The 23,184-nt window shown below is 45.2% G+C and overlaps 1 protein-coding gene across 1 annotated transcript in view; it reads right to left on the reverse strand.

The window, feature by feature from the left end:
* Window positions 1-23,184, reverse strand: part of CAPN13 (calpain 13) — a 493,752-nt gene that overhangs the window by 33,256 nt on the left and 437,312 nt on the right. Inside the window, exons 18-19 of the mRNA XM_086925977.1 lie at window positions 11,348-11,405; window positions 9,376-9,446 (exon numbers count right to left, since the gene is read on the reverse strand). Of these exons, the coding sequence (XP_086782103.1) occupies window positions 9,376-9,446; window positions 11,348-11,405 (129 nt within the window). The remainder of the gene's footprint in view (window positions 1-9,375; window positions 9,447-11,347; window positions 11,406-23,184) is intronic.

Consider the following 23,184-nt stretch of genomic DNA (forward strand, 5'->3'; position numbering starts at 1 on the left):
ACTTCCCTTTCATGCCACATTACAGAGAGGGGGCTGATGCAAACAAACCTTCAGGAGAGTCAGTGCACCTGTAGGCATCTCGTGAAAGGTGAGGAAGCACTCCATCCGATATCCCCTAGTAGGCAGGTGCAGTCACTCACTACACCCAACTTTACTCCCCCTTTTAAATGCATGCAAGGATACTGTCTTTATAGAGAAAGGCAGACCAACAACTTCAAACACCCTGTCTACCTTTCTGTGATCTGCTGTTCCCAGTACAGTGGTGGCTTCATGTCCACACTCTTAACAGCGCATTGGCTGTGCTACTGTGCACCGTCCCGCTTTCCTCTCGGTGCACACGCTTAACAGTCAGTGCGCCACAGCTCTGAATTTGGCGGTGAGCTGTTTCTACAAAACCAACCAATACTGCTTTTTATCTGCCTCCTTGTGCCTTTCCTTTTAAAGTGCATGAATTTGTCAGCACAATTTTGAGTATAGTTGCACTTATGACCGCCATACAATCATTGACTCTGATTCAGAGTTCGTTAAAATAGGCCGGTACCTGGAGAAGAGGTATTTAGTATTTACTGGGTGCAGTGAATGCCTCAGTTTTGCAAGGTAGAAAACATCTTATCATGTATATTCTGTATTCATCATATTAAAATCCACAAATTTAGCCTTTTTTAACATACATTTTCCCCTGGTTGTGATCTGCCAAAATCGGTTAGGAGCAAATAGTAGGGGTATGATTAACAAAACACCATTTGGAATTTCGAATCCTAAGCAAACAGGAGTCTGCAAAAGAATGGGAGTTACTCTCTGAACTCAGAATCAGTGCCTTACTTTAATGAGCTGGGGGACTAGCAGGTACCCATCATTGCATATAAAGAAACTACCCAAGATGACATCTTACCTACATTTTCAAGCAAATTTTTTAGAAAAGTTAAACTGTGATTTTTTAGTTGTTTCAAAGTTGTAACGTTTTGTCCAGGTTTGTAACAAAAAACCTTTTTTAACTTACAACACATTTGGGATTGTTTGTCCTTCTCCTCACACTTTCCCCATCTCCTGTAAACGTCCTCCCCCCTACCATTGTTCACTCATCCTTCACCTCTCACCTCCACCTTGCTATGCTATGTGCTAACCTGTCAATGTGAAAATGTGGAGCTGCCTTTTTCTTCTTATAAGGAGGGGGAGTAGAGATGGGAAGAGTCAGACCTATATGCAACTGTCTCTTCTCCGGTCCTACCAGCTTGTCAGAGGCTTGGAAAGGAATTTACTTCTCCTAGTACCTTGCTACTCACCTTTTCTCGCTTCATCATTTCTGTACTAACCTGAACTTCATTTAATGCAGCAGAGACAATGAGCATATATAGTATTGTCCTTGTCATCAAACTAGAAAAAGAGCAATAGGAAAAAATAAGGCAAACCTACAAAGTCTCCAACACACCTGCCGCTAAACCTAAAGTTGTCAACTTCAAACGCACAAGCCACTAAGCCACTGTCTTTAACTTTTCACTTAAATCAAAAAATATTCTTAAAAGTACCAAGCCACCACCCTTCTCTGTACACAGTAGGTGTAGGGCGTTTCACTGTCGCGTAGTGGCATTGTACATTTTACCAGCACCGTTTCCTTCCATGTTGGTCTTGTTCCACAGTTTTACACGTGTTAACTACATTAAATTCCTCCTTCTACATATTTTGCAGTCCACTGAGAGTAAAAAGGAGTAGGAGGAAGAAGATTGGCAGCAATTTGAGAAAAACATCTTTGTACTCCCAGACCTGCCAACTCATACCGTGTTACCGTGTGTCAGCCAAAATCACACAGTGGTAGGCAAGACGAGCGGGCAACCACTGCATATAGTGGATTTCTAGCTCGTCTTTTGCGGTTCTAAGCAGCAGATGTCCAATAAGAAGGGAGAAAACACCCCCAGGACTTCGGCGACAATCTCAGCAACCCCTTGAAATGTTTTTTGGGGAGTGGTGGGCTTGTTGGAGGGCAGAGTTCCTCTTAGGTAGCTCTCGGCAGCAGGCTCCATCCCCTCCTCACACAGTGACATTTATTTACAGGTTGGCAGAGCTGTAAGGCAATCTAACTGTGACCACCTCATTGAACAAAGATAGGCCTGTTGTGAGCATGGAAATGGTTTGTTTGCAGATCAGGTCAAATATGACAAAAAATACTTTAATCTTTACCAGGAGCTTAAAAATAGCATTGTGGAACATGGATGGATTTCACACCCCCTGTATAATATTTATTAGCTTTAATCATCTGTGTTTAATGCTGTTTTGCATTCTTGATCGACTATAAACAAATACAGCTGTGCTCAATATGCTATAAGGGTTATTTGTCTCTGCTGAGAATCAAGCTCATGGCCATGCAAAGGAGCCGAGGTGAATTATCGATTACCTCTGTGAGGATTTGCAAAATTCGCCAATTCACATTACATAAATCTTGCAACACTGCAGGAGATTTTAAATAAAATACATTTCTCCTATTTTTTTCCCCACGGGAGACTAGTTTCACCCACAAATGTCTTGTGGAAAACATTTTCCGCTCATGCCAGTATTCTTCCGGTATCTCTAGTGACTTTTGAATGGATGTTATGCTCTTTGATTCTATTTTCACACAAGATACCAGTAATTTAACTTGGAAGCAATTTACATACATTCACTAAGTTTTGCATATCCACACCTAACAGCCAAACGTATATAAGGCAGTGATGCAGTTTTTGTGTGTGTTATAACTAAAATATGCATTACTATTAGTTGCTCTACACAGCAAATCACACGAGTTTCGATGGGGCTATTGCAATTGAAACAAAATCATTATGAAGGGTTACAGTGTGTTTTTCTGGCTTAGAATGAACTAGGCCTTAGTGAGGCCTCAAAGCCATCTTAATTAAAATGGGTGCTGAACTCTTGAAGAACTCATCAGAAGCCTTCTGCTAAGTCTTAGTGTTCATGCTTTAACACACTGTATTGCATTCAATCACTGTTAATTATCTAACATTAAGTCAGAAGGGGCAACCAATACTCATGTACAGCCACATGGATCAAGCGATTTTGGAGTCGCAAACGGTGCGAATCGCAAAATTCGTCCGTTTAGATTCCAAAATCCCTTTTTGGGATGCATTAAACAATTGTGTGAAATTCGCAATTTTTTGCGATTTCTAAAAATGCGATTGCATTTAAGGAATCGCATTTTTGGGATTCATTAAATGCAATGCATGAATGTTTTAAAAATTGCGAATTCGCAAATAGGGGGAGCAAATTAACACGAGGTTGAACCTCGTCTTAATTTGCGAAATCTTTCAAAAATGCATTTTTGAAAGTGTCATGTTACACACACACATGTCCTTTGGACATGTGTGTGTGAAACTTGCACTTACAAAAAAATTTCAAGGGTGCAGGGGGGTCCTTTGGACCCCCCTCAGCACCCTTGAAATGCATTAACAAATTGCGATTCGCAAAATGAAAATCGCAAAATGTTATTGCCTTCCCATTAATTCCTATGGGCCTTTTGGCCCATAGGAATCAATGTGAAGGTTTTCCTTAATTGCGATTCGAAAAATGTGAATCGCAATTAAGGAAAATTAAGAAATCGCAAAAATATTTGCGAATTATTCATGCATTGCCGTTTGCGATTTCTAAATTGCGATTCCCTAATTTTCGCAATTTTGGAAACGCAAACGGGTGCAATGATGCATGTGGGTGCCAGTGTGTTCGTTATGAGTTCGTAGGGTTATGTGAAGTCTAGAGAATAATGAATAATGATTTATTGGAATACTGTTTGTGTCGTGCAGACTTTGCAGTCTTGTAATATCCTATGCAAGTAAGCTGTATATAAGATCTTGAATTTGGTGCGAGACCGATTTTTTTCTTTCTATAAGGGATGCTGTCCGATTTCCTACTGATTATGATGCACATTTGAGACTTAACTTACTTCTCATTTTTTTACTTTCATTTTGTACTATTCCTATTACCAAGAGCCTTCATGGAAAAGGCTTTTTATGTAATTAATGAGATTGCTGCTGCATTTGCATTTTTAGGGCTCGCCTGCTGTGCGCACAGCTGGCGAAGCTCTATAGGGGCTTAAACAGCGTTTACCCAAGCACGATTCCACTGGCGATTCCACGCAGTGCATGTGCTTTTTAGGTCATTGCGCAAGCGCAAGCCCTAAAAAGCGCGTGCACAATTCCACCAGCCGGCTGCCTGCCTGCCTCGCATTACCACATCAAAGGCAGCCCAGCCCCCCTCCCACAAGCTTCTCAGCGTGTGCTCTGCCTCAGGCCGGCATTTCTCCTCCCCATATTATTCACTGCACGGCCTGCTGCTCCCCATGCGTCTCGTCACCCTTCCTCCCTTGTAATTATTTACTTCACTTTTGGCCGTGACTCACATCCCGGCGCAGCGAAGGCATAGGTATTCATGTTTTATTCATTATTAAAAATCCAAATGTAATTCATGTTACTCTTTGAAGGGCAGCGAGTGTATGTATTTCTGCCCTTATCGGGCCCAGATTTCGCTGTCCGTTTTGGCTGTAGTGAGCATGTGCTGGCCGTGTGAAAGCTTGAACTTGTTTTCTAGGGCCCACTTCTTCTTAATGAAGTAAACTGACCACGTAGAACTAGACGTTCCCTTCCAGCTGCTTGTTTGTTGCGTCTTTCAAAGCGGAATGAGCTTTAAAGCTTTTAGCATTCCCTATGTTGCTGTTTAAATGAGAATAGGTTTGCCACCATCTCCTCACACTTCACTGTTGCAGTGTCGTGAATTGGTCCAGTCCTTGTATGGGAATCTGTTCCCACAGCCAACATTTTCGGGCATGTTATATTTAAAAAAAAATCTATTTTACCATATTTTGTTTTTCGAAATCCTGGAAATTAAATTCTTGTCCCCTGTCTGAATAAATTAAAAATGTGTTGGGCTCCATAGTGTTAGTGGTATTTCCTGGCATTGTAGTAATGCCTGTTCATTATGGCAGTACCAGTCACTACGCTTCCCTTCCTTGAGAATGGGAAATTACCCCAGGACTGCAAGTAAATGTGGCAAAAATGGGCCGGTTCGAACATTGGGATAAAGAAGGAAATAGATTGTAATTGTTTAAATGAAAGTCAGATTAAAAGCGGCCATTTACTTGATATCACTGCTGAAATTGTAAATAGAATAAATGTGCAAGGGCAGTGCATTTGGCTATAATTATGCTTTAGTTCAGAGGTAGGAGCCATGGTGGTAGGCTGGAAGTGTGGAGGGAAGACACATAGTCTGAAAAAAGAAGCTCTGTAATAATTATCCCTTGCCCAGGCATGCAGTCCGGCACTAGATATGTGATGACTACCGCATTGTACAAGCTCTTTGCGATGAATGAAGTGTGAGAGACACCTTTTTTTATTTATTTACTTTGTGTTTATTTATTTATTTATTTTTAGCAGAAAAAAATTCTTCCGTCACTTCTGTCACAAAGTCTGTGTCAGCAAGAGCTACAGCGCGTCGAGTGGAACAAACTCCAGCGAAGGGTAGGCCATGCTGGATGTTTTGACACATTTTACCCTGTGTTATTGTTTGATTGGGGCTGGAACAGCTGTGGAATATGCACAACAGAGCATGTTTGTTCAACGCCCGTGAACAATTGTCAGCGAGCATCCAAGCGTGGTTGCTATATCTTAGAGGCGTTAGATACGAAAAGAGGACTGCCCCTGCCTGGACCGTCCTCGCTCTGATAATGTATCAACTATAAACGTATCCATGCATTCATTCACACACCCATTGACATTTGCATCCATCCATGTGTGCATCCATCCACCATCACCTCCAAATCCACCTCCACATGCACCACCACATGCACCACCACATCCACCATCACATCCCCACCACATCCACATCCACCGCCACATCCACCGCCACATCCACAGCCACATCCACCACACCCACCACCACCACACCCACCACCACCACATCCACCACACCCACCACCACTACATCCACCACCCCATCCACCACCACCACTGCATCCACCACCACCACCGCATCCACCACCACATCCACCGCATCCACCACCACATCCACCACCGCATCCACCACCACATCCACCAACACCACATCCACCAACACCACCACATCCACCACCTCCAAATCCACCTCCACATGCACCACCACATCCACCGCCACATCCACCGCCACATCCACCACCACATCCACCACCACATCCACAACACCAACCACCACCGCATCCACCACACCCACCACCACTACATCCACCACCCCATCCACCACCACCACTGCATCCACCACCACCACCGCATCCACCATCACCACATCCACCACATCCACCACCACCACATCCACCGCATCCAACACCACATCCACCAATACCACCACATCCACCGCCACCACCACCTCCAAATCCACCTCCACATGCACCACCACATCCACCACCACATCCACCGCCACATCCACAGCCACATCCACAGCCACATCCACAGCCACATCCACCACACCCACCACCACCACATCCACCACCACATCCACCACCACATCCACCATCACCACCACATCCACCACAACCACCACAACCACCACCCCATCCACCACCACCACCGCATCCACCACCACCACCGCATCCACCACCACCACATCCACCACATCCACCACCACCGCATCCACCACCACATCCACCATCACCACCACATCCACCATCACATCCACCACCACCACATTCACCATCACATCCACCGCCACATCCACCACCACCACATCCACCACATCCACCACCACCGCATCCACCACCACCGCATCCACCACCACCACCACACCCACCACCACTACATCCACTACAACCACCACCCCATCCACCACTACCACCACCACCGCATCCACCACCACCACCGCATCCGCCATCATCACATCCACCGCATCCACCACCACCACCACATCCACCACCACATCCACCATCACCACCACATCCACCACAACCACCACCCCATCCACCACGACCACCGCATCCACCGCCACCACCGCATCCACCATCACCACATCCACCGCATCCACCACCACATCCACCATCAACACACATCCACCATCACCTCCACATCCACCATGACATCCACTGCCACATCCTCCACCACCACATCCACCACCACCGCATCCACCACCACCGTACCCACCACCACCACCACACCCACCACCACTACATCCACCACCACATCCACTACAACCACCACTACCACCACCACTGCATCCACCATCACCGCATCCACCCCCACCACATCCAACACCACCACATCCACCACCACATCCACCAACACCACATCCACCAACACCACCACATCCACCACCACCACCACCACCTCCAAATCCACCTTCACATGCACCACCACATCCACCGCCACATCCACCGCCACATGCACAGCCACATCCACCACCACATCCACCACACCCACCACCACCACATCCACCACACCCACCACCACTACATCCACCACCCCATCCACCACCACCACTGCATCCACCACCACCACATCCACCGCATCCACCACCACCACATCCACCGCATCCACCACCACATCCACCAACATCACATCCACCAACACCACCACATCCACCACCACCACCTCCAAATCCACCTCCACATGCACCACCACATCCACCGCCACATCCACCGCCACCGCCACATCCACCGCCACATCCACAGCCACATCCACAGCCACATCCACAGCCACATCCACCACCACATCCACCACATCCACCACCACTACATCCATCACCCCATCCACCACCACCACCACCCCATCCACCACCCCATCCACCACCACCACCCCATCCACCATCACCATTGCATCCACCACCACCACCGCATCCACCACCACATCCACCATCACCACCACATCCACCAACACATCCACCATCACCTCCACATCCACCATGACATCCACCGCCACATCCACCACCACATCCACCACATCCACATCCACCGCATCCACCACCGCCACATCCACCACCACATCCACCACCACATCCACCACCACATCCAACACATCCACCACCACTTCCACCACCACCGCATCCACCACCACCACATCCACCACTACATCCACCACCACCACATCCACCACCACATCCACCACCACTTTCACCACATCCACCACCACCACATCCACCACCATCAACTCTACCACCTCCACCACATCCACCACCACCACATCCACCACCTCCACCACATCCACCACCTCCACAACCACCACATCCACCACCACCACCACCACATCCACCCCCACATCCACCACCATCACCACCACATCCAACACCACCATATCCCCCAGATCCACCACCACCACCATATCTATATGTGTGTGTGTGTCTGGCTCTGTGTGTGTAGGTGCAAATGCAATGTTCTTGGATTTTCGTCACAATAAAATACACTGAACATAATCTTCACAAAAGTTATTTACAAACGTTTAAGCTGTTGCCATTATAAATTACAATAACTTTTATTTAAGTCTTAATTATTTACAAAATTAAAAGCCATTGTTATTTGTAATATCAATACATCTAAGTCACGTAAATACAAAACATGTTGCATTACAAATGCTATAGGTGTCACATTTGCAAAAGTTATAACTATTGGCATTGTAAATGACAAAGCTATTAATTTAGCTATTTTAAAAAATAACACATAAATAAAACCAATGTCATTTATAAGACCAATAGCTCAAACTTTCCTAATGCGAGCCCAATTGCATTTCCAATGCTTGTTTTAAATGTATGTATTGCACTTTATTTTCTAATAGACCTATACGTTTGTTTTACATTTTTATCTCGAACTCAGTTTGAGATTCAGTACTTTTTAATGAAAGTACTTCTTCTAGGGTACAGCGCATCCAAAGCAGCAACCACTCAAACCATTGTACTGTCATATCCACAGTTCTGTGACTTCATGATTATATGTGTTCATTCAAAAGAACTCTTTGCAATGTCCCTGATTATGTTATTCTGGTAGAGTGATTAAGTCTTGTAAATGGGCTGAAGGGCCAGGAAAGAGAAGCAAACAGGAACACAAAGGGAAGAACCAACTCCATTGCACAGCACACGGCATCATTCGTGGAATTAAGGGCAGGATGCACCAGAATGATCCACTCCATTGCACCAATAAATACACTTGCACTACATGAGTTCAATAGCACCACTAACAATAACTATGAAGACTTTCAAAACAGTCTGCGTTTCTGCAACTGATGTGACTTGTCTCCATGAAAGGCAAATTGGGATGGGATGGGATCTCCATTTCAGCTCATACAAGTATTTTGATTTCAGTAAATACTTTCTAAGTTTTTTCACAGCACTCCATTACTCAATTAAAACTAGTGAACAAACTATTGAGAAAGTTCATTAAAAGGATACATCCATCAAGGTTAAAATTCCTCTGCATGCATCCAAGGTGAATCCTCCTTCAACAGGAGGAAATGTTTGATCTAGGAAAATAGAAGGGTATAGATAATGAATGTTAAACAGATTTAAAACAGTATTTCAGGATATGTAGGTGAGCTCCTAATCACACAGGCAACCCGTAGCATGGCACTGAGAGCCTGCACATTAACCGATTTTCTTACATTTATGATCTCTAAGAATCACTCTTCAAATCCCCTACATTCTGGACACAAGGAACACAAGAAATGTCAAATTAACATAGCATGAATATATTATTACTTCTAGGGGAAAGGCTGCCGAAACACAGGGGAGTAACACAGGGTCCTGCAACCCCTGCGGTGACATGGGGTCCCAAACTCTTCAGGTGGGCCCCTATTTCACCCATAACTAGTTAACATTTGTGAGTCTCAGGGACCTCTCATCACATTCTGCAGAGGGGACCCATCATTTTGTGTCGCGCCCCTATACGAACAATAATGCATTGTTTTGCTTGGGGCGTTGAGAATCTTTACCCTGGTAAATAGATGAAGAAGGGGTCAGATTGAACGGGAGCAGAACTGCATATTTATTTCAATGTGCTTGGTAAGTAGGTGAAGCAGAAAATGCAAGTTATTGTAACTTGTAGTAAAGAAAAAGTATCGCTATGCATGCTATAGGAAACAGGACTGTTTTGCAATGGAAGGGGAGAGTTTGGATCTGAACAGAGACTGTGGCTGAAAAGGCCATGACATCTCATTTCTTAAAGGGAAATTGACTTCAGGCCTGAACCTTTTGCTCACTCTTGCTAGCATGCCTGAGATAGCAAAGCTTTCCTAATATAAAGGCATGGGGCACATTTAAGAAAAGTGCAACAAAATGAAGACACTTTGATTAAGGTATCGAAATAAAAAAAAACGATTTGTGGTTACTTTGGGTAAAACACATATCTTTAGCTCCAGCATTTTAATTTTAAAACAGCAACACGAGTGCATCAGTACATTCTGTTTTGTCACTGGGAGCTAATAATAGGCCCCCTTTTTCCTCTTCAGGTCAAAATAATGTCTTTTGGAAATTAGATGCATTTAAAATGCTCACTTGCAGCAGAATTAACCAAGTTTACAGGAAGTATTTTTAAAAAAGTGCGTTGATAAGGCATGTCCAGATCTTCTGGACTAGTTCCTAAGACAGCTGTCTATGGGTTCTGGTTTTTGGGGCTGGCCGCAACGCCACTTATGATCCAAAAGGCCCTCGTGATTTTCCTGTAACAAACCTCTCTCTGTCCAAAGGAATCTCTAAGCACAGGAGACATGTCCCACATGAAAAAGTGAACTGTCTAGTTGTAACTAACCAAATGGTTTTGCTCCAGGCAGCCCCCAGCGTCGTTTTCTCCAAGTTCTTCAGCACCATAAGATCAAATATGCTTTTTTGGCAAATAAGGAACTTTTTCTTAGGGGCCAGCTCAAGTCTGGTGACAAGCTCCATGGAGTCATCATCTAGTCTTAGCAATGCAATACTGAGCTGGGGATTTCCCGCTCTATCATTTTAGGTAGTCAAGGAGTTTTCAGCGCAGTGTGAAGGGAAGTGTTATTTCCTTCTTCTTCCTCAGCCATCTCTCTTTGTCAGGGCAGTTTTAAATGGTTGAAATGGTCAATGATGGAGGAGTAACAATGAAGAAATCTAATCAAGGGCCAGGTGTACTTAGAATCAATTTGCAAAAAGTGGTCGTAAAATTGTGCATCAATTTTTGCGAATCAGCAACCCGTTGTTACATTCAGTGATAATCTACGATTTAGAAGGGGCCCCCTTAACTGACCCCTTGCAACTTGTGATTCAGTATCCATTTCTAAACTCATTGTGCAATTCAGTAATTAGGCTGAGTGAAAGCCAACAGCCATCATTTGCAGTAGCAAACCCTTTAATTTTAAAGATCACAGAGTTTGTAACCACAAAATGGCTTGAATCTTACCTTGAGAGATCATGTCGTTGAGAAGCATCTGCAACTGTGAAGCATCTATTTCTGAGCCCTTCGGAGAATCAAGCAACAGTGTTTAGAGCATATCAGTTTCACAGTTAATCCTCTTTTAAAGGTGCATATAAAGATAGGCAAGGGTTTTGGCTTCGCTGCTGATTTGGACGTAGTGAACACAGACAAAGTATGCTGGGGTCAATTATTTCTTGGTATCAAAGGCTAAAAGGGACTACTTTTAAACCTTGGTGCTGATGCAGATGCTATTGCCAATATAATTCCTATTTTTACACTAAAACTAATTGGGACCAGTGGGATTCTGTGATTGCTTTTTCTAACACTTGATTAGTGGTGAAACAACCACAAAACTATACCAAGCAATAGCGATAGTTATCGCTATTGCTTGGTTAGAGACAAAAATGTATTGCCGACCTGCGGCGATTTTGTATCACAGATAAACCTTGGTATTACCAAGGTTTATCGCAAATGCGATAAATATAGGCCGCAATGCATGAATATCGCTGAAAAGTCAGCGATATTCATGCATTACCGAGCTAATGCTCTTAGCCATGTTATCCACCTACCATTGGATAACATGGCTAAGAACTGCTCAGGGGCAGGTGTTAGCTTTTGGAGATATTCGCGCTTAGCGCGAATATCTCCAAAAGTTGGTAATAGGAGATAGCGATGTTAGCAACTGTTTCCAGTCGCTAACATCCTGGCACGCCCACTTTGCATGTCATTAGTGATAAATATCACTGACATGCAAAGCGGGGCCCAAGATTGTCGCAATCTCCTACTAGCTGTCGCTAACTGGTGTTAGCGACAGCTAGGTAATAGGGAGAAAAATGTATCTCCGCTTTCTTGGCTTTTAAAGCCAAAAAAGTGGAGATAAACCCCCTTGATAATATGCCCCCTAAGAGATTTAGATGTGTGCAAATACCATGTCTAAATAACAGTCTTATTATTTTCGCCAAAGCAAAAATTGGTGGTGTAAGCCATCACATGAAGGAAACTAATACAGGAGGAGTGAAGGTGGTTCACAGAATGTGTGTCCGGTTAGTCAGGTCTGCACTTTCTGGCACTGAATGGTCTCAAATTTTGGTTATATTTATTTTATTTATTTATTTATTTATTTATTTAATTTATATGGAGCGTTATAACCACAGGGGTCTCTAAGCGCTGTCTGACCAGATTTACGTGATAGATGTTACATTCACTTGAAACCAGCTGTGCACCTAAGATCTGCTCCATACTTGTTTAAACAGTACAGTTTTTAGTTTTTTTCTGAAGGAAAGTAAGTTACTTTCCTTCCTGAGCTCTGGATCCAATTTGTTCCATAAAGCTGGGACCGTGTTGGAAAAAGCACGGCCCCCCACCGTGGTCAATTTGAAGCGGGACTGAGACAGAAGAGTGGCGTCCGACGAACGCAAAGTCCTACCCGGTATGTAGGGGGATAGTCGGGATTTCAGGTATTTTGGTGCTTTGCCATACTGAGCCTTGTGAGCGATACACAGTCCTTTGAAGACAATTCTCTGACGAATTGGCAGCCAGTGCAGCTCCTGCATCAGGGGAGAGGCATGGGCAGACCTGGGTTTTTTAAATATCAGCCTAGCTGCATCATTCATAACTCCCTGTAGTTTGTCCAGCAGCCGCTGTGGCAAACCTAAATAAAGGGAGTTCCCGTAGTCCAGCCTAGCCAGAATTGTGGCTGAGACCACGTGTCTCAAAGTAGGGAATGAGAGTAGGGCCGAGATCTTCCTTAGTTGTCTTAAGAGGCCTATACTGGTGCCTACTACGGTGGCAACTTGTTTTTCCATGGATAATTTATTATCTACATATAGGCCTAAGCTTTTGACTGCAACTGCCGGCTTTGGTGGTGCACCCAGCTCCCTAGGCCAAAATTTCTCACTCCAAGGGTTACCCGAGATGGAAATGGGTAATACTTCCGTCTTATCCGGATTAACTTTCAAGGAGTTCTCGGACATCCAATTGACTGTAGTTTTCAATATGTCCTGTAACCTAGTGGATGCTCCAGGACCATCATCCAGCCGGATGATTATCTGGGTGTCATCAGCATAGTTGTACACTAGGCAGTCCATCCTGTTCAGGAGAGCAATTAGTGGCTGCAGGTAGATGTTGAAGAGTAGGGGGGACAAGGCAGAGCCCTGTGGGACCCCGCAGGTGATCGGAGCAGGGGTGGAAAGTAGATCCCCCAGCTGCACTCGTTGTGTCCTACCCTGCAGAAATGATGTGAGCCATGCATGTGCTGTACCCACGACGCCAAAGGATCTCAACCGGGACAGAAGCTGTTTATGACACACGGTGTCAAACGCCGCGGAGAGATCCAGTAGTACCGGGGCGCTCGGTGTTTTTACATCAGCTCGCATCCTTAGCTCATCTAGAATGGATAGCATAACTAGTTCCGTGCTGTGATTAGCACGGAACCCTGCCTGATTGGTCTCCAGCAGGTTGTTACTCTCTAGATGGCCCGATAATAGAGCTAACACGTGCTGCTCAATTACCTTAGCCAGGAAGGGCAGCTGGGAGATGGGCCGGAAATTTTTCAGACATTTTGTGTCTGCTCCAGGTTTCTTCAGTAAGGGGATCAGGCGAGCCTCTTTAAAAGCTAAAGGGATCTGTCCTGTACAAAGAGAGGTGTTCAATGGGTGCAAAACCTCTTCCTCTATTCCTGGCATTGCCATCTTGAATATGTCAGGAGGGCAAGGGTCCACCAAGGAACCTGATTTAACTCGGCCTATGATTTTAAGTAATTCCTGTTTGGAAATAGGGGATAATTCAGCTAAAGGTGGAATGTTTAGTGGGGCAGTAGGGTCCGGTATGCGCGGACATTCGAGGGGTGCGGTATCCGCAATTTCGTCCAAGATATCGGATATCTTCTTTACGAAGAAATCCTGGAACCTCTGACAGTCCTCCTGGGTGAACTCGGGACTTTGCTCCTTGTTCACTCTGAGCTCCGCCAGGACCCGAAAAATTTCTTTTTGCGGATTTCTTGCAGTAGTTATTCTTTCCTCAAAGAAAGCAGCCTTCCTTGATTGTATGGCTAGTTTGTACTGAGCTAAGGCTGAAACATATTCTTGTTTGGAGATGGCGTCGTACTTTTTACGCCATACCCGTTCTTTCTTCCTCACCCCGCGTTTCATCTCCCTAAGGGAATCATTATACCAAGGCGCCCCGGCTCCTCTCGCCACCTTCTTCATCCTGCGAAGAGGTGCCACCACATCAATGGCACTCCCCAGTTTATGTTGGAGGTGTCCGCATAGAGCATCAACGTTGGCATCCTGCTCTTTGGCTGAAGGGTGGTGTTCTAGGAGATGGACCAGTTTTTCCCCATCAAGGTTTCTCCATTTACGGGCCGTTTTCCAGCCCTCCCCAGGTTTGGACAGGGGGCCCCTCAATATGAGTCTACCCTTTATTAGAAAATGGTCGGATCAAGCACAGGGAAGAAGTTCTGTGATACCCTGGGCTGGCATGGAGGTCCAGACTAAGTCGAGCACATGACCTTTCTCATGTGTCGGTCCCTTGACCTGTTGGGTAAGACCCAAGGAGGAGACCGCCTCCTCGATCTGTAGTGCTTGTCCTTCTTTAGGGGATTTTTCCCAATGATAGTTGAAGTCCCCAACGATCACCATTTTATCATATCTTGTACACAGGTCCTGGACCAATCTTACAAAGAGAGTGGGGAAGTCAGAAGGGCTACTCCTCCTCCTCTCTTGGCTCCCTCCCTGTTAAAATGAATAGCCAGATAGTTATCTGGAAGGGCCGCCACTAGGTCAGGCGCTGAGCAATCCTCCAGCCATGTTTCAGTAAGCGCGAGGACATCTAACTCCCCGTCTTCCAGAAGTGTGAAGACCTCTAACCTATGGCTCTGCAAAGAGCGAGTATTCAATAGACCGTAGCTCAGGGTATGTGTGTTGGGAGTGCGCTGTCGCCCTCTAACACTCCTAGGTGTAATTAGCAGACCCTCGCAACCCAGCCGATGTAAAGTAGCCGGATCCAGAAGGGACTTACCCAAGTTAAGCTGTAATAGGTCGCCCCTTGAATAAACCACATTCTGGCCAGGGGTTCTGGCCCCAGGCCCCGGATGGTCACGGATGGGCAAAGACGGGCTCACCTCCGGCGCACCTATGGCGCGCCCGCTGCGCGTAACCGCTGCGCGTATGCTCCATGTGAGCTTTAAATAGGAGGCTGCTGATGGTCCTAGTCCAACCACTAGACCGTCAGCTCTCCAAGATGGCCCCCGGAAGTGAGGGTGGAAGGACTCCCTCTGTACCGCGTTAAACACTCCCTCCACAACAAACAGCACAAGCTGCGGTGGAACGGGGAGGTAAGCGGTGATGACCACACAGAAAGGTAACTTTGCTAATGTGCCCACAATTGTTTAAAATTATACCGTGCAAATACAAGTCATTCACATCAGTAAAGCGGCGATTTTAAAAAATTGAGATTTGCAGCTAAAATACAGGTAAGCAGCAATAGCGTGCTAGCGTGGTCCAGCAGCGCGTCTGCAAGCAGCGTTTCACTATCGGTAAATGCTAGGTTCTAGCGCGGCAGGAAGTGCTCGCACTAAATAGGAGGCTGCTGATGGTCCTAGTCCAACCACTAGACCGTCAGCTCTCCAAGATGGCCCCCGGAAGTGAGGGTGGAAGGACTCCCTCTGTACCGCGTTAAACACTCCCTCCACAACAAACAGCACAAGCTGCGGTGGAACGGGGAGGTAAGCGGTGATGACCACACAGAAAGGTAACTTTGCTAATGTGCCCACAATTGTTTAAAATTATACCGTGCAAATACAAGTCATTCACATCAGTAAAGCGGCGATATTTCCCAGTGTTGTGTCTGTAATTTATATTGTTTGCTTATTTGCACAACAGATGTCTGAGAGAGTGCTGCGTCTGAAAGATTCATGACTCAGCCAGCACACAACTCTTGTGATGTCATCAATGAAATGTTGATCTTGGTGTGAGAAGAAAGCAAGTTGATGATCCATTTGTGGATGGCCAGCTGAAGAGAATAGGCCACGTATGAAGTGGCAGACTCAGAGGCCAGGTTGCCACAGTAGCTTCCAGGTAACCATGATGAAGCCTTTTTAGTCCTCTGAGTTACTCATGATCTCACTGCAAGGTTCCTAAATCTTCAGGTGTGTTTCAGTGAACCAACTTCCAGACTTCCAGAATGGATCCTGAGATAACCACTTTTTATGGTGAACCACCAGTATTCACATGCCTCTCTCTTAAGTTCACATTAAGATAATATGGTAATAAAAACTCCGAGCCTGCTTTAGCATGGTTGCTGGAGGAGTAACAAGGAAGAGGTACGGGGTGCCTGCCTTAGCAGTTTTGTTAGAGAGCTATGATCTCCCCACCAGCACCCACTATGCCTCTGCAAAAGAAGAAGAAGGAGCGTGCGAGGCCATGGTGTGCCGAAACATATCTGCGCCTGCCAAATATTTTATTTAAATGCTAAATTCATTAAAAATGTAATTAAAGAACCACACATTATAGTATGCCTGCAGAGAAAGGAACAAAATACAAAGTGACAAAGATGGATCAGGGTGTTGTGGGAATATTGTAGAAAAACTATGGTATTGGTGTGAGAGAAAGTCTTTCTTTCATCTAATGAGTTTTACAGGGTACCTGTCTCGAAGCAGCGAACCTCAGGATATTGGGGCTGGGCCAAAGAGGAAGTAGGAGGCAAGGAGGTAATGAAATCTACTGCAGTGCATTGTCAACCAGGAAAGACTACCAGCAGCACGAACTAGAATTCTTAGAGCGCCAGGGTCCCCTTAGGGGTAAACGTTCTGCGTCCTCAAATATGTTAACTGATTCTTACATCATCAAAGTGACAGAAACTGAGGACTTGACTCTACATTCTTGTTTCTATTTTTATGGTTTGTATCCATTTGGGCCCATTCACAGACAAAGCTCGAAATCTGCCCCACCAAGTTTACTACCCAATATAGAAAGGCAGCTAAGATGTAGATTTACAACTTTATGAAATTCTCAGACCTTTTTCAGTTGAAAACTTATGCCAGATGCCGTTTTTCAAGTGTAAACCTGGAAATTTTCCAAGGTAAACCATACACTGGTATATTGCCACGTAAGAAAGAAGAGCAAGCGCAAATTCAATTGAGAACTTTTTTCTTTTTATTCAAAGCAGAGAAAACTGTTTTTGCTGGACCCCAGTTTGGCAGTCTTCACAAACCTCTATGGCCTTCCTTCCCTGGAATTCACTCTATCCTCCAATATGAGGAGATTTACTCTTGTGTGAGCAATTCTTTTGCATGAGGTTGAAAATGACTCTTTGGGATTGCAAACGCAGTTTTTAAGTTAAAAAAAGAGCTATTTGTGAATGTCAAATAAACAGTGGTGGCTCCTTTATAGGGGCGTTTGGGCGCCGCCTGCTGCTTTCTCGCCGTGCGAGAAGGCAGAAACAAATGGTAGTTATTACGGTAATAACTAACATTTGTTTCTGCCTTCTCGCACGGCGAGAAAGCAGAAGTTTCTGTTTGGGGTGGGTGGTGCTGCTCGAGGGCGGGGGGGGGAGTGGTTGGCCATTGTTGTTCATACTGACTGTTTGGGCAGCCTCTTTTTTTCCCATTAATTGTAAAACTGAGTTTTCCTCAGGAAGGCTATTATTGGCATGATTTTTTTTTTTTAAACATGGCATAAGTGGGATATAGTAGGTGCACTAAATCCGACTTCGATCGGTGTGTGCCTTTATTCTTAGAGGTGTGGTCTCCGTTGGATTCCTTATGTACTATGATCAATTTGTTTATGCTGAATTCCCCCGATGCTCGAGATCTTTGTTCCTAATAGAATGAATGTTACCCGCACGACTCTCCCTTTGTAAGCCAGAAAGGCCATCACTCGGACACCTCGTGTTCCGGCTGTGCCCCGGTGATTACTGTTGATTCTGAATTATTTACTCCCGTCTACAGGCGGCTTCTTCCTCTTCAAGTTCCTCGGTACGGTTATTATCGGCAATCTTTATTTTTTTGCAGAATTTTTACCGAACGCTGGTATAGCATGTGATGAGTGTGAATCATTGTGTTGCAGTTCTGCCACGTTTTTACTATGTTTTAGAATGCACACGTATATCCCGCACCACAGGCATTTGGTGTTCATAGGGTACGATATATATTATGGCTTATGTGCCGAGAGTAATGCCCACAAGTTTCCTTTTCTGCCAGGACAGTTGCAGTTTTGGCCCGGACCTGAGGATCTGGGTTCGAGTCTCGGTAAAGACTCCGAACATCCTGTGACTTTGGGCAAATCACTTAATAATCCCAGTGCTTAACAAAAATTAATGTGTGTCCTCTTGTAACGTTACGTAACTGGTGCTAAGTTAAGCACTCTGATACCCGATTTGGGTCAAGTTCGCGCTATATAATACTCTGCAAAAAAATGAAAAATAAGATTTGTGCAATTAGCAGGTAAATATATATGCTTTAACTGCTTTCAGGCCATTATCAGGGCTTGTATTCAGTAATCGCCTCCTCTAGTTTTTATGCACAGGCCAAGTATGTGGTTGCCTTTGCCCTACTCCGTTGGTCTGGTGCAGCATGCACAAAAAGGGGGACGAGGGGCACAAAATCTGTACCAACCCGGTGGCAGCAAAATACATTGAGGCGTCCACGTTTCTTCCATCTCACAGGGAAGTTTGAGCTAAAAGTGAATCAACTCTATGTCTAAAGAGCTCAGCGACTTTGAAAATTATCCTGGGGCTATCAGCTAGGCAATTGGTACAAGAGAGTGTTAGATAAGATGAGAGAACTAGCTATGTTATAGGATCTTTACAGAAATTCTGGTGATTATTAATACTATGGATGTTAAGTGCAAGAGCGTTCCATATCTTAAAAGTGTTAGTACTATTGTGTTCTGTGTGATTTCCCGTGTATTAAGGTTGTGCTCTGTGCAAGGTCCTGTGTGTTACTGTTGTGTTCTGTGTGATGTCCTGTGCGTTACTGTTGTGTTCTGTGTGATATCCTGTGCGTTACTGTTTCGGACTTTTACGCTCCACTACTTTCATATCCCACCAGCCGCCACTGCAAATAAATGCAGCGTGTGGTTACTCATAAGTCTGAATACCACCTCAAAAGCTTACCTTACAGTTACAAGGTACTGCAGTACTATTTAGCCATTTAGATATACTCAGCATTCCTCTGCCAGTTGCGAACTAGTGCTGTTTATGGTCTGGAATGCGACCGGGGAAGCTGTTAGTTCAAGCATTCTTCCATCAGCTTACCACCTTGCTCTAAGTGTGACATGTATGCCTAGATGTGGGTCCCATGGCCACACTATATTCTGGGTTACTTGAATTACGCAATTGTGCAGCCGCTACAATATTCACTTAGTTTAGATTTGCAGCATTTGTCTCCTTCTGCCGCATACTCTGCAGATTTGTAAAACAAAAATGTGTCTCTACCTCAAATGGTTCAAAAGTTAGGAAAAATGAAATGACGTGTGTTGCTGCGCAGTGGAAGTTCCTTTGCAAAGTTGACTGGTCCCTTTTATGTAACTTATTGCTATAATTGGGTGTTGAACTGTTACTAATGAGGTGCAATCAATGCCCAGACAGTGTTAACAAGTTTGAAAATAAAAATTATGAAGTAATACCATCACAAAATGTGCTGCAAAATGCAGCATAATTTGCAGTTTCTAGCCGCATAATTTACTCAACCCGACACATAATTTGACCCTCACCTGCCGCATAATTCCAGTGGCCCTGACTATATCTCACTAATGAGACCTAAGTAGATCAGAACGAGTCTGTGGTTGCTTGTGTTCCCTTCAGGAGGGGCCCTGGCCCTTTTGGGCTGGACTGTTCCTATTGGAGTAGGACCCCGACTGATTTGCAGAAGGCGGGTCTCTGTTTGTAATGGCACAATGGACAAAGAACGAGGGTCTGGAGTTCCGCCTCCGTGATTGCCTGCAGTATTAATTCAAGCATTCCTTCCATCACCTGGTTGTTTTTTGCAGCAAACGTCCTCGGTGCCATAGGGATGTGCAGACCTGAATCCTGTGCTCACTGCTCACTTAGTAGAGTGGTGTGCTCACTGGTTAGAGGCGGCAGACCCAGAAGCAGAGAACGGCCCGGGACCAGGGTTCAATTCCCGACTCGGCAGGGTCGTGGACCAGGGTCAGCGGACTCGATAATTCTCGCCTCGGTGCCTACTCTAACCAGGGATCACACTTGGCAACTCTGGGCATTAGCTTGCCTCATCTCTACAACGGCCCCCCACATTTTCTGGGGATGCCTGGTTTCACCTTGGAGATACCCAGTAGGGACCATCTCACAGGGATAGCCAGGATGGGTTCCCCAGCGGTCTACAGCTCCATGATGCCTCAGGGCAGCAGTGTGCTTTACAAGACACATACATTTACATTTACATTTACTGTGTCATAGGACTTTAAAAACACCTCACTGATGAGACAAAAACCAGTCTGGGATTGCTTATGTTCCCATCTGGAGGGGGCTGGACTGGCAAATTGGACTGGACTGTTCCTACTGAGCAGGAACAAGACTGATTTTCAGAAGATGGGTCTCTGTCTAGAATCACGGAGGGGCTGGTAATTTTTTCCAATAAGCAGTTCACCTAGAGGCACTGGAGTCCGTGTTGTCTGTAACTTTCTCCACCTCCCCAAGGTTAACTAAAGCAGGCACATGAGGAGGGAGGGGGGAGAGAGAGAGGATGGATGGAAAGCGAGAGGAACAGAGCAGTGCTTAATTTGAGCTGGTGGTTTCCAGTGCTGGGCACCGGCACTTAATTGTCAGCACCTGCACGTATGACAGTCTACCACATGGCGGTGCTGTTTCTCCAATTTAGATATGAGCACAACAGTTGTTTTTTTATTAAATATACATTAATTGACTAATAGCTTCCACCCATGCCATTCTTATAGCTTTGGGGGCTTGGAATAGTCTGAATTGTCACACTTAGAATAGTGTGATGGCTTGTAGTTGTGTTGTTACTATCATTGGTAGCAATGGCACGGGGAAAAGGTGGTGCAAGCTGCAGTGGCCTCCTGACGAGGGCCCTGGCACTTAGTTTTTTTTACAAATTAAGCACTGGGACAGAGAGATGGGAGCAAGAGAAGGAGTGAGCATTTTTTGTCAGGGCTGTGTTTAATTCTCAGTCCAGCCTTCTCTATCATGGCTTGGTGGACAAATGAATGAAGGGCGGGAATGTGACCCAAATGATTGCTAGTGGCTAAGATTACTTCAAGCATTAGTTCCATCAACTTGCTGATGGCGTTCATGGGTTTCAGAATGAATAGAACTTCTAGCAATGTGCAAGCCCACGAAGAGGCCAGACACTGCAGGAGTCAAAATGTCTGCATTCTAATGCAGACCCTTACACGTGTAAAAGGAATTTAACAGCATCAGCACTCATTATACAGGGCATATTTACACAGTCAGCTTTGTCAATCGGTCCAAACGTTCTTATTTCACATTTCTATTTAGCCAAAAGTGGATTCCTCTACTGGCATTTAAATAATAGGTGTAAGGTGGTGGTGCTGCAAAGAGGTGTCAGCAAATAATAGAGCTTACCTCCAGAGGGCGCTACATGTTTATTATTCAGTATACAGGCATCTACTGTGCTGCCTGTGACACATGCTGTATGACACTTTGACATCGTAGGGCAATTCCTTTTCACAGGCCTTGATGAAGATGCAGAAAATGATTATGTATTTTATATTTGTTATTCTTTCTTTGAAGCTTGCGTGCATAAACCAGTAACAAATAACAAAACTAAATGCATTCCCTCTGCTTGGGAGAATTATTATACTACCGTATGATAGAGATATGACACTAGAATTTCTTCCCAAATTAAAGCCTAAATAGTCAAAGGCAAAATAAAACACAACTATGTCAGAGTCTAAACCTCTATTCGTTTCTATTACAACTTTAATTTATGCACAATTCACACTGTACACATATTTGTATTTACATCACAAGTTGAGAGAGACAGGATCAATTTTAAAATAAATAAGATATTCATTTTATAACCGATGACTTAATTGCCCGGCAGCTGAGCCTTTCAGCGGGATGGTCATCGAGTGCACGGGCAACGAGCTCACCAGAAAAAGCCGAAGGAGCTCTGACGTTGTACCAGGGGCGGCTTAAGGCATGTACAAGCTGTGCACCTGCACAGGGCCACCAAACCCCAGGGGCCACCACGCCAATATATATCCTTAATATGATAATCCTCTGAGGATCGATACATATTTGCGTGGCGGCCCCTGGTAGGGATTTGGCAGCCTCCGGCTCTGTTCCACTTCCAAACACCCTGACCCCCCACTTTTCACTGGCCTCCTCGCTCCGCCCCACCCGGACCCCCTCTTCCGGGGCCCCCTACCTACGCTCCCTGACCAGGGCCACCATGAGCTTCTGTGAGCTCTACACCAGCTCTGCGTCCCGTTCGTCCAAGACACCCCTTAAGGCGCCCAGACTCGGCCCGTACGCTTTCCAATGAGTGACCCGATATACATACACCCCATCAGGAGTGATGAAATATGGGAGGCAGATCTAAGCTTAAGCCTCTGAATGCAGCGTGTGGCCCCTGGATATGAAGAAAAAAACACAATGGCCAGATACATCAACACTTTCGGCAGGTGGAAAGTCACAAAAAGTGACACATACTGGTGCAAAGTGTTGATAATGTATTAACTTTCCAACACAAAACTATTTTTGCACTGGAAAGTAGCCTAAAAGTAATGCAAAGAGCACTTTCCACTACTTTGTGTCTAGGGGGCATCCAATTGGTGGTACATGGGCTAGTCCTATCTACTAATTATGGTAGACTGGGGTTT

This window comes from Lissotriton vulgaris, chromosome 6 (genome assembly GCF_964263255.1).
Source record: "Lissotriton vulgaris chromosome 6, aLisVul1.2, whole genome shotgun sequence".
NCBI lineage: Eukaryota > Metazoa > Chordata > Amphibia > Caudata > Salamandridae > Lissotriton > Lissotriton vulgaris.